The sequence below is a fragment of the Borostomias antarcticus genome, assembly GCF_949987555.1.
Source record: "Borostomias antarcticus genome assembly, chromosome: 12".
Lineage (NCBI taxonomy): Eukaryota > Metazoa > Chordata > Actinopteri > Stomiiformes > Stomiidae > Borostomias > Borostomias antarcticus.
Window position 1 is genome coordinate 8514281 of NC_140245.1, and position 13310 is coordinate 8527590.

The 13310-nt window shown below is 45.2% G+C and overlaps 2 protein-coding genes across 2 annotated transcripts in view; one reads left to right on the forward strand and one right to left on the reverse strand.

Moving 5' to 3' along the window:
• LOC311315678 (collectin-12-like) overlaps positions 1–5817 on the reverse strand; it is a gene marked incomplete at both ends in the record, with an annotated part of 52339 nt that extends 46522 nt beyond the window's left edge. Inside the window, 3 exons of the mRNA XM_084446382.1 lie at positions 4274–4335; positions 5102–5177; positions 5790–5817. Of these exons, the coding sequence (XP_084302508.1) occupies positions 4274–4335; positions 5102–5177; positions 5790–5817 (166 nt within the window). The remainder of the gene's footprint in view (positions 1–4273; positions 4336–5101; positions 5178–5789) is intronic.
• Positions 5818–8121: 2304 nt separating this feature from the next.
• On the forward strand, positions 8122–12192 carry clul1 (clusterin-like 1 (retinal); the record flags this gene model as incomplete). Its single annotated transcript, XM_084446383.1, has 7 exons — positions 8122–8224; positions 8499–8647; positions 8958–9128; positions 10201–10651; positions 10984–11106; positions 11636–11850; positions 12013–12192. 7 exons carry the CDS (start codon positions 8122–8124, stop codon positions 12190–12192), a joined length of 1392 nt encoding a protein of 463 aa, XP_084302509.1.
• Positions 12193–13310: the final 1118 nt, after the last annotated feature.

The window sequence follows — 13310 nt, forward strand, 5'->3', positions numbered from 1 at the left end:
ATGTTCATGAAACTTGGTGGAGGGTGCAGCATGGGCCAACTTACAAGCTCCAATGGAGTGGATCCAATTCACTGGTCGGGTCCACAGGCCGCTCAAAAACACAGCTGGACTGCCCATTCACTTCCATTCATTTTTTGCGCAAAAATTGTGCATGATTATGCAAAAACGACCTAACCAATTTTTATTAAACTCGGTGCAGGGGTGTATCATGGGCCACCTTAGAATACATTCAATTTTGGCGTGCACAGAGCCAGAAATGCATTCAGGGGAAGAGGTCTGTGCTCTCCACCATTTCTAGTCATATGTATGTTTTAATTTGTGTATAATCCCATGAAAATAAGAATTCTTATTTTTTCGTTACCTTAGAATGAGCCGCTCATATCTACATAGGGAGCGGGTCCTTCTACGGAGGCTGCCATTGTGCATCATGTAATTGTATTCGGTTGGTTGCAATCTGCAACCTCACCACTAGAGGCCAAAAATCACACACTGCACATTTAATGAGGGAGGGTACAGCTTAATTTCTGACTGGTGCAAATCCTAACCCCCCCAGTCGATAGGATGAGGGATTCTTCAACCAGTTTGACGCAGCCCCCCCACCGCCACCCCTGTGAGTTGAGAACGCAGCCCAACGCCTCCGCCCCTGACCCCCTCCACCCCCCTACCCCTAGCCCCACCAGACCACTCAACTGAGAGATCCAGGTAAGGGGTGAGGACATGGTGGCCTGGATCACGGACTACCACACAACTGCAGGGCTGCCTGTCTGATGTGGTGATAAGCAACACGGGCGCCCCCAAAGGAACCGGTTTGGCACCTATCCCGTTCACCCTCTACACCATCTGTGCCACCTCCAGAGGTTCTCGGATGACCCCTCGATTGTGGGCTGCATCAGGGCAGACAATGAGGAGGAGTACAGGGACGAGATTCGTCGAATGGTCTGAGGAGCACCAGCTCCAGCAACATCAGCTGGTGGTGGACTTCAGAAGGAACAAGAAGCCCCCAACCCCCATTACCATCCAGGGGGGGGGAAGTTGAGATGGTGGACTCATACAAGTTCCTGGGAGTGCACCTGAACAACAAACTGGACTGGACTGACAACACTGAGGCCCTCTACAGGAAAGGACAGAGCAGACTGTTCTTCCTCAGGAGGCTCAGGTCCTTTGATGTTGTGGACGTTCTACGTAGTGTACTAGTCTGTGGTAGCCGGCAGACTGTTCTTTGTCGTCGTCTGCTGGGGTGGTAGCACCAGCTGAACAAGCTGGTGAGGAAGGCCAGCTCTGTCGTGGGGCAACAACTGTATAGCCTGGAGACTGTGGTGGATGAGGGACAAACTGAAGTCTATTCTGGACAACTCTCTCATCCCCTCTATGGTGAGCTGTGGCAGATGGGGAGTACTTTCAGCCACAGGCTCATCCCAGCCAGGTGCAAAACAGAGCGGTTCAGGCATTCCTTTGTGCCAGTAGCCATCAGACTCAAACAGTATAACAGTGCCTGAGCATTTCTGAGTGTTGTGGAGGGCGCATGTATGTATGTATGTATGTATGTATGTATGTATGTATGTATGTATGTATGTATGTATGTATGTATGTATGCATGAGTATACTAGACATATATATAGTCTGGTTGTATGTACATGTGCTATACTTTACATATGCAATATGTACTGTATATATTCCATGTTCTATTTATGCTTATTGCTACTATGTAGGCCTATATTCTATATTCTACATTTCCAACCTTTTTGCTGTAATTTTCTACTGCTGAAACGCTAAATTTCATCCTACAGGGGTCATTAAAGTTCATATCTATCTATCTAATTACATACACCTGAGTCATTATTCCCATGTATAGCCAACTTGAAATAAAAGCCTTATTGTAAAACAGTGTATGCTACAGTAGTAGGCGAAGCATTGTTTTGTACTACTAGTTCTACTCTAGTTATGTAGTGGTTATGGAAGGGTTAGGGTCCATATAAGCCAGTTGTTGCTCCATGAAACGCAATTGTTTGATGTGCTGCAGCAGCAGACAGATTCAAAGCTATTCCAAAGCCTAGTCCCCACGAGCGGCTAATAGTATCCAGATGTAGCACACGCAAGTTCTACACATTCCTCCTGTCTAGGGCCGGGGTGAGGGTGAGGGTTGGAGCTGTCTATGAGACGAAAGAGCGGAGAGTGCAGAACTCCGTGTTCAAGTACAAAAAAGGTGCTTTCCAACTCGGTGAACTCATATTCAATCATCAACATTGCAATACTTTTGTTGTTGACAACTTGATAATTCGCATCATGTCATGCAGCATAGCCTACCTTTCATGGTGTTTTATAGAACTGTACGGTTAAACGGCACTGACGTTTGAAGTCACATCCACTGCATTGCATAATAGCATTTGCTCAAAATATCATTTGAGCGCCTCTGTAATTCGCGCACTGAATATCCAAAAATCCACGGTCACCCCAAAGGTGACAACTCACAGCTCCATTTAAACCAGTGATGCGAACGCTTCCTCAGGTGTCCCGATGTTAACGTTCAGATGCTGAGGGGGGAAAAAGGCGAATTTTAAAGAAATGCTGCAAGTTGCATTCCAAAATGAAAACTGTAGTGAAGTCTTCTACCTCAAAGGAAAGAAAGTTGGGAAAGTGCTGAGGTGAGAATGTGCTCTGTCTTGCTCACTGGCATCCGTTGTAACTGGAGAAACAAAAAAAAAACACCAAAATGTGAGAGGAAGTCGCGCGCCCGCAAGGTTTAGGAAAGACCACGTGCTTTCCACATCTGTGCGCACCCGAGTCTGAAGTGCCCGTGAAGGGGGGCAGGTATGCTGTAGCCTACTGTCTGTACATAGCTCTCTGATTTGTGCTTGCACATCAATACACCATAGACGGTTCCTAAGTCGGAGATATTAAATTGACCTTGTCCATTTTTGATATAGAATGACTCCATTGCCAAACTTGGACATATTATTTTCCAATTCGACCAGAATATTGACTCTCTCTATAGTTCAAAGGAATAAATAACTGGTAACACTTTCTATGAAGGTCATGTTTATAAAGCCTCATAGCACATCCATAACACATTTTAATATAGGCTACTTATAAGGCTTTATACGTGTTTATAGTCATGCATGGCACCTTATAATGAGGTTTATAAAATATCATAAGTGGTAGATATAATTTATTATACCTTCATGCTACACAGCACATTATAACTACCAAACTTAAGCCAGTTATAAAGACACATAGAGAACAGCTCTAAAATACAGATTATAAATTCTAAGTTTCTAAAATGTCTTACAAACATCAATAATACGCTATAGCATGACTTTGTGAGCTTTAAGTAAAGTGACTGCAATTGTATCATAGTATAACACAATTATGATGTCTTATGAGTTATGGGCAGTATTTGTTGGCTGTAAGTAAAGTGTAAGACAAAAATATTCACAATTGTGTTATTGTATGATACAATTGCGAATAACCTTATATAGTGTTGTCACTTTACTTAAAGCTCACAAAGTCATGCTAAAGCGTATTATTGATATTTTAAGACATTATTTCAATACATTATATCTACTATTTATAATAATTCATAAACCTTATTATAGGTGTCATGCATGACTGCAAACATTTATATATATATTTTTATATATAAATCCTTATAAGTGCATTATAATGTGTAATGAATGTGCTTGTGATGCATTATAAACATGATCTTAATAGAAAGTGTTACCATATTTTGATTTCATGCATAATTAATGCTTGATTAGGCTTTATCTTTTCATCAGAGAGAAGTGAAGGCACAATTTTAGTTCTGTCCTACAGAATATTTCTAGTAAGGATTTTATTTGGACGACTTCAAACACGGTTAAATGGGCTTTATCCCATAGGTCACTGTTTTTGCCAAATTTGAAGTGTATTTGTTCTCAACATCTGGTGTTAGCTAAGTAACAACAAGATTTGCCAAGTGAAAATTCTATCTCCATCCATTGGATTGGCTGACATGTTTCCCAAAATAGCCCATTACTCATTCACTGCTGGATCCAATCAGGCCAACTTTCTCTATGACTCTTTGTTTCTTTCGCTTTGTGTCTTTTGTTGGAAACAATGTCAGTCCGAAGTGACCAAATCAACAGTCACAGATGTTGAACAACAAGACTCTAACTGAATCTTCTACACTAAATGATCTGCTCAAAGCCAGCTGTTCCCATCATCCCAAGTTCCCATCATCCCAAGTTCTCACCAGCAAGTAGCAACACAAATCACCTGGTTATTCCTACAGATTCACCTGGTGATCTCTTCACACCAGAACTGTGACAGAAATCACCTGGTGATCTCTTCACACCAGAACTGTGACAGAAATCACCTGGTGATCTCTTCACACCAGAACTGTGACAGTATGTGTGAAATCATTGTGAATTTATGGACTAACAGCAACACCATTAAGATATTTACGATGGCCTCTAAAACACATGCCTGGCCTGCATGTCTATTCACCCAGACCCAGGCCTGATGAAGCTCAGCTGAAGTCAAAACATAACACTAAATCTTACCATCATTACACTCTAAACAACTATGAATCCACACTTTTCTCATTCCCTAGAAATGCATATCAGCTTCTAATGTTACGTAGCGGGCCCCCTCTCTCACCCTGACCGCTAAGGCAGAGAGCTTTCATGGTTGATCCAAGGCAGTGGTCAGCCATGGGAGAGCAGGAGATCAGCAGGGATGGGGTGATAGAAACCAGGTGTGTGTGTGTGTGTGTGTGTGTGTGTGTGTGTGTGTGTGTGTGTGTGGGTGGGTGGGTGGTTGTGTGTGTGTGTGTGTGTGTGACACAAGGTTGGGCTGGGGGAGCCCGGGGGGGGGCCGGGGGGGTCTGGGGATGGCGTTAGCTGTTTCTGATTACTAGGCAGAGAGGAGCACATTTTCTGGGTCAGAGGATGCAAAGAGGGCAGATTTTTATAGGGAGCCAGGTCACCGCTGGGGGGGAGCGGAGGACTGAAGAACTGGTGCAGAGTGCCGATGGAAGAATCGGAGCGGGGAATTGAAAAAAAACAGCGGCGGTTGTTTGAAAAACCGGACCGGATGGCTGGACGACTCCCTCACCTCTGCTCACATTCCACCAGCACCGATGAGGTCACGCACCAGGGCCGTCCCCGAGGGCGGGGCCACACACTCGCTCGCTCTGGTAGCTGCATCAGACAACACTGTTAGTATGATAGAAATGTTTACATGTGACAAATGCATTTTTAAAGACTCTGGGCCTGAAGGTAATTTTACTGTGAGAGCTATGATTCAGTTTGACCTACAGCTGAAGGGTCAATTTAGGAGATTCAGTCGGTCTGAAAAGTGAACACAAGGGGATCATTGCAGCTCTTCTACTGTATATACCAGAGTTCTAAATATATTTGAATTTGAGATTTGAATATGAATATATCTGAATTTGAGATTCTAGTCACATGTCTGATTGCCTGTGCTAGTGACCTGACCTACCTCATGGCTAAGTTATCAACATTATACATCAAGATATCAACATAATTACTTTATGATATATTTAACTTTGTATTCTAAGTTTATTATCTAGTTTATCTGGACAGCAATGCAAAGCAAAGGCCTATCCGTGTGTGTGTGTGTGTGTGTGTGTGTGTGTGTGTGTGGGCTCGGCGGATGTGTTGTGTTGACTGTGGGCTTAGCGGTCACCACCGGACAGAGATTGTAATTGGATAAGATCAGTTTGGAAGCAACATAAATAGAAGCCAGCAGCCTGCAGGTAAAGATAACCACACGCCTTCCTGCACATTTACCTGCGGTCACAAGTGGAGACGTCCCCATACTGGTGAGTTTTTTTTGTGTTTTTAGAAATATTTTGTTTGTTTATACTTTTATATGCATATATTTTTAAGTGCAGTACATATGCTTTACTGGATAAATTGGTTGCTAATGTTTTTTTTGAGGACTCTGACTAAGCCTTGATGCATATCCTCTTTCACATGAGATATTATGATCTATGGTCATGGTGTTTTAACTGATTAAGCCAATTGCATATTGAAAACAGAGCAGGTGTGCTTCCTCTAATTGCCTGCTTGGCTGTGGGTGCTCAACTAATCTTTACTTCGTAAAAAATAAAATGTTTAAAAATGTTTGGGAAAAAAAACACCAGTTGTGGACCAAATGTGGAAATACTGAAGCAGCACTCCAAGAACAATATAGAGAGGCAAGACTTTTTTAACTGCATAATTTGTAGCGTCTATGCAAGCTTATAATGATGGTACCACAGACGTGTAATTACAAGTAATTATTTAACAAACAACAATAAACAGCATGATCAGTCATAATATGTTTAGTGAGATGTAATGATAGTGTGCTTAAAACATAGGACTGACTGTATCACCAATTTCCTAAACTAGGGCATAGTCATGGTTTCCAGCAAGGAGAGGTACTGTGGGAAACGTTAGATAACTGGTTAAACTGTAAAGGGAATTATGACGTTGGGGGCTCAGGGACCTCTTGAGATGCTGTTGAGACAGAGAGGTTGTTGACCTGCTGGTCCGGGACATCTGATACTACTGGCATTAGCACCAAGTCACCAGATGGTCTAACAACCCTTCTAAAGACAAAGCTAGCCAAGTTGTCAAGTTGAGATGGGTCTCTGAAGTTTTAACTGCACTGTTAGTCCAATAGTGACATGGGACACAGTTAGCTGCCTGTCTCATTATGTCAGAGAATAGAACAGAGGCATGGGAGGATGTTGTTAAATGCTTTAGAGCATTTTAAGATAAATCAACCATCAACTGCTTCCAACCTCATCCAAGCATAATATGTGTACTGAAGCAATAATAGCAGTACAATAGATTGATGTACAGATGAAGTGCAATGTAGTCATAAGAGATCGGGAGGCTATGAGAGGCAGCCGTCTGTGGACTCGGGATAGCTGTTACCTCACACCATCTGAACTGTTACCTCACTCTCTGAGCTGTTACCTCACACCCTCTGAACTGTTACCTCACACCCTCTGAGCTGTTACCTCACAACATCTGAGCTGTTACCTCACTCTCTCTGAGCTGTTACCTCACACCCTCTGAACTGTTACCTCACACCCTCTGAGCTGTTACCTCACACCATCTGAGCTATTACCTCACACCATTTGAGCTGTTACCTCACTCTCTCTGAACTGCTACCTCACGCCATCTGAACTGTTACCTCACACCATCTGAGCTGTTACCTCACACCATATGAACTGTTACCTCACACCATATGAACTGTTACCTCACGCCACCAGCACGTTCTTCATGTGTTGCAGACTAACTACACAGTAACAGTGTGACTTTATGTAAGATGATCAATCCAGTTTATGGTTTATGGTTTGCACTGTCACCTCACAGCAAAGTCCTGGGTTCGATTCCCGCTTGAGATGCTGTTGACACTGCGGGGCAAGTTGTCCCCAGGGCTGTCAGGTGCCCAGGTGGGATATCTCCATGTTCTCCCTGTGCTCACAAGAGTTCCCTCCACAAATACAAAAACAGATCGTTCTCTCTCTCCGTTCCTGACCAAGATGGACAAGAGATTGAATTTCATCAGCTGATCGTGTGTGTGTGTGTGTGTGTGTGTGTGTGTGTGTGTGTGTGTGTGTGCATGCATGTGCGTGCGTGTGTTTCTGGTCATCACTTCCTGCACCTGTGTGGGTGTGTAAATTGCTGTGTGATTGTAAAGTGGATTTTCATCTTAATCTTAATCTGAATTTCTTTCATCGTGAATATAAGCTTTGACACATATAACTGGTTAGCCTTAAACTGGGCATTGTGTAATGATTACCCATGCATATGGAATACAAGTAGATTTAAATCAATAGCTCTCAAAGTTTCATCCAACAGTGTTGTAGTGCCCCCTAGTGGTAGCTGTGTGTTATCGACGTCAACCATCTTACTCAAGTGCAAATCCTCTTAGCTCTCAGGCTCACCACTTATTTATAGGCTTTGTGCCTCTTTTTACATATTGTGTGAGAATAGCAGCTCACATATTTCAGGAGTGAGGTTAGCCAAAAGTGCAGGATTTGATGAAAGCATCACTAATATGATATGTTTATACTGTCTTTCCTTTCAGAGTTTTCTTTGGTGAGACTGAGCCTGCAGTTCAAAGATGAGGTTCATGATTGGCTCGGCTGTATTGATGGTGACTCTGGGTGTCCTTCACTGCTCGCTGGAGGACAAGCCAACAGGCATCTCAGAGGACGCCTTGAAACGTGAGTTTGTACCAAAAATTTTAGTTTTCCTGGATAATGCTGCACTCAAATGTCCCCACATACTGTACACAACAGTGTGTGGGACATATGTTACTATGATAGAATATAGGATTTGTAGATCCTTAGGATATTATTTCTTCTACTTTCCAGTTCATCTTCAGTCACCTTGTAGGCCTATGGAAGGTTTGTAAGCATGTCTTATTCTCTCTCTCTCTCTCTCTCTCTCTCTCTCTCTCTCTCTCTCTCTCTCTCTCTCTCTCTCTCTCTCTCTCAGAGCTGTCTCTGAGTGGAGAGAGGCTGGTGGATGAGGCAGTGAGGAAGGCTCTCTATGGGGTGAAGCAGATGAGAGAGGTGATGGTGAAGAATGCGGAGAAGCACGAGAACCTCATGAAGTCTCTCCGACGCAGCAGCGACAAGAAGAAGGTCCGCAACTCTGTCTCTGTTTGATTCGAGTTTTAATCATGGGGTTCTTTAAAAAGGCACCCCAAACTAGCCAAAGTACCATTAATAGATCCCCAAAAGATCTGCAAAGGGCTTCAAAAAGTGTTGAATGGTGTCCACCATGTGTGTGATTTTCTGTAGTTAAGGGGTTGACTGCCTATGGTCTATCTCAACTCAGAATCCAAACTAGCACTACCTCTGTTCTTGTCTGTTATTAGAGATTAGACTGTGGCGTGTGTGAAAGTGATTATGCCACGGCTAATAAAACTGATTCTGATTATTTGTCCACCAGGGGGCAGCCCAGCTGACCCAGGAGGTGACGGGGAAGCTGGAGGAGGCTGAGGAGCAATGCAAGATGTCCCTACAGTCTGAGTGGGAGGAGTGCCGGCCCTGTCTGGAAGACGCCTGCAAGACCTTCTACACCTCCACCTGCCGCAGAGGCTTCTCAACCTTCCACGCCAAGGTACGGGACAGCAGTCTAGTCCATACTACATACTGTACATATACTAACCCTGGTCTAGTCTGTACTACACATATACCAACCCTGGTCTAGTCTGTACTATATACACCCCTGGTCTAGTCTGTACTACACATATACCGACCCTGGTCTAGTCTGTACTATATACTATCCCTGTTAGTTTGTACTATATAACATCCCTTGTCTAGTCCGTACTATATATATACCAACCCTGTTCTAGTCCGTACAGCAGTATATAACATCCCTGGTCTAATCCCTACTAAGCGCATTGTGTTGCCTCTGGGTATGAAATGCGCTATATAAATAAAGCTTTGATTGATTGACTATACAACATTCATGGTCTAATCCCTACTATATTATAACATCCCAGGTCTAATCCCTACTATATAACATCCCTGGTCTAATCCCTACTATATAACATCCCTGGTCTAATCCCTACTATATAACATCCCTGGTCTAATCCCTACTATACAACATTCATGGTCTAATCCCTACTATATTATAACATCCCAGGTCTAATCCCTACTATATAACACCCTGGTCTAATCCCTACTATGTAACACCCTGGTCTAGTCCCTACTATATAACACCCTGGTCTAGTCCCTACTATATACCAACCCTGGTCTAGTCCATACTATATACCGTCCCCGGTCTAGTCCATACTATATAACGGTCCTGGTCTAGTCCATACTATATACCAACCCCGGTCTAGTCTGTACTATATACCGTCCCCGGTCTAGTCCGTACTATATACCATCCCCGGTCTAGTCCGTACTATATACCGTCCCCGGGCTAGTCCGTACGATATACCGTCCCCGGTCTACTCCGTTCTATGTACCGTCCCCGGTCTAGTCTGTACTATATACCACCCCTGGTCTAGTCTGTACTATATACCATCCCTGGTCTAGTCCATACTATATACCGCCCCTGGTCTAGTCCGTACTATATACCGTCCCTGGTCTAGTCCGTACTATATACCGTCCCTGGTCTAGTCCGTACTATATACCGTCCCTGGTCTGACCTCTTGCATCCCTACTCCTTTGCTTCTCATCTCCAGGTGGAGCGCTTCTTCCACAGGGTGTCTTCTCGCTTCGGCCCCCGCAACCAGGACCCCCCGCCAGCGCCGGGCGGCGAGGACGTGCTGGTCAACCAGAGCCCAGAGACCCCTGACCTGGAGGTGGTCCTCATCGAGGACTCCTTCAATCGGCTGCTCGCCAAGGTGGGCACCCTCTTCAGCCGTAGCGCCGAGCTGGTCTCTCGGATCCGGAGCAAGCTGGACGCAGCCCTGCAGAAGGCCTTTACCCCCGGGGGGGCCGGGGAACGGGCGGAGCCCACCTCGGACCCCTTCTCCCCGTCGCGCGACTCCGCCTTCCTCCAGGGGGTGGGGCTGGAGGAGGTGCTGGACTCCTTCTTCGACTTTGGGAGGAGCGTGGTGGAAGAGTTTGGGGCGGTGGTCACCCAGGTGTTTGATGACCAGAATGAAGCTGAAGAGGAGGAGAAGGAGAGAGGTGAGCAGGGAGAGACTGGATGAACTTCATAAAAATAAAAAAAATCATGATCAAACCATATCTAATAGTATGCATCTAATAGTATCGAACTATACTATTTATAAAGCAAATATCATACATAAAGAGTAATGCGAGAGAGAGAGAGAGAGAGAGAGAGAGAGAGAGAGAGAGAGAGAGAGAGAGGGCGAGAGACGAGAGACGAGAGAGAGAAGGACGAGAATGAGTGCATGCGTCAGGGATGGCTAAAGTCCTTGGTCAGAATAGACTAAAGACTCTACTAGCCCCAGCCCCTGGGGATGCTGAAGACTCTATTCTGTGTTTCTTTGATCCAGAGAGGGGCCTGTTCCCCCATTTCCTGCGGAACAGGAAGCTGTGCAGAGACCTGCGCAGACAGACCTCAGAGTGCTGGCAGCTGCAGGACCAGTGTGAGGCCTGCCAGGGAGCCCTGCTCACAGGTGAGGATGGGACACACACACACACACACACACTATGGCGTTGGAAAAGTGCCGCGTCAAAGCTAACCAAGCAGACAAACGTGACGAACGTCGCCATGGCAGAAACGCGTCTACAAACGTGACCCCGTCACCCCGTCAGCTACATACTTGACCCCGTCAGCCTCTTAACTGCAAAGGTAGGTAAGCTTAAGGTTTGGTAGCCTAGTTGTCTTGTTAGCTATGTAGCTAGCCGGCGTCGGGCCACTAATCACTTAAGATGACGGGGCTGACGGGGTTACGTTTGTAGACATGTAGCTAACTTGGCTGACGGGGTGACGGGGTCACGTTTTTAGACATGTAGCTGCCATAGTGACGTTCGTAACGTTTGTCTGCTTGGTTAGCTTTGATGTGGCACTTTTCCAACGCCATACTAATGCCATATTCCAACGCCATAACACAAACACACACACACACACACACACACTCAAATGAACAAAACAGCACTATCATCCATACTGAACCCGCGGCGCCTCCTCCTCCTCCTCCTCAGAGTGTCCCACTGTGCGGGAGCTTCACGTGGAGCTGGAGGAGGTGTCCCAGCTCCTGGACGTCTCTAAGGAGCAGTACGACGAGATCCTGGCTGTCGCACAGCGCCACACGGACGACACGGTCAGCTGGCTCTCCAACATGGCCGGCGAGTTCAGCTGGGTAGCAGGGCTGGCTGACTCCGCCCTCACACCCGAGACAGTGTTCCGCATCACCCGGGTGAGATATGGGGGGGGGACTTTTAGGAGAACAAAATGTCAGACTCTGTGATTGGGCGGGAGGGAGAAACAATGGCGTATATTAGGTTGAAGCTTAATGCTTAATGATGATGTTTATGATCCCGGGGGCCGCTGAGGGTAATGCTCGTCCCTCCATCTCCAGGTGGCACAGGGCAGCGATGGGGACGCCATGTCCGGAGCGGAGACCAAGGTGGAGCTGAACATCCTGAACTCTCCCCCCCTGGTACTGTCTGTCCCCGCCGAGCTGGAGCTGCAGGACCCCGCCTTCATCCAGTACGTGGCCCACGAGGCCCTGGGAGTGTACAAGCAGACAGTCAGGTGAGAGGTCTCAGCATCACATCACACTCTCTCAGTATCACATCACACTCTCTCAGTATCACATCACACTCTCTCAGCATCACACCACACTCTCTCAGTATCACACCGCACTCTCTCAGTATCACACCGCACCCTCTCAGTATCACATCACACTCTCTCAGTCTCACATCACACTCTCTCAGCATCACACCGCACTCTCTCAGTATCACATCACACTCTCTCAGTATCACATCACACTCTCTCAGTATCACATAACACTCTCTCAGTATCACACCACACTCTCTCAGTATCACAACACACTATCTCAGTATCACATCACTCTCAGTATCACATCACATTCTCTCAGTCTCACATCACACTCTCTCAGTATCACATCATACTCTCTCAGTATCCCACCACACTCTCTCAGTATCACACCACACTCTCTCAGTATCACATAACACTCTCTCAGTATCACATCACATTCTCTCAGTATCACATCACACTCTCTCAGTATCACACCACATTCTCTCAGTATCACACCACATTCTCTCAGTATCACATCACACTCTCTCAGTATCACACCACATTCTCTCAGTATCACATCACATTCTCATTCATTTCATTTGCAAATTTCCTCCCTTCTTTTCTTTGAGAAACCCCTGACCTGACATGATTAGACTGATGACAGCTACTGGCTACTGGATGTAGAAGCGCATATTTTTACTACCCAGGGTAAAATTATGTCATTAGCAATACTTTGTCTAGACCTTTTATTTATAAATCATCTCTCTCCCTGTTTGCAGGAAGGATGATGAATAAGCCAGTGGGAGGCTGTCTTACTGTCACGGAAGCCAAGCTGTCCATCATGTTTCCTTATTTAACGTATAGAGAGCAGTCTGTGAGGATACTAACCTAAGCACAATGGTGTGACTGTTTTTTGTAGGTGAAATGTATTTATCTATTAAACTATTTATTGTACATCATGAACTGAATGTAAAATTGAGCCAATTTACCTCATTTACCCTTTTCTACAAGAGAAATTTCAAATAAAGCCGACAATGTTGAATGTCCTTCAGAAGAATATCCTTAATGTTCTGTCGTAATCCTCAATAGATTATTATTTTAAAATGCTGGTAGTAT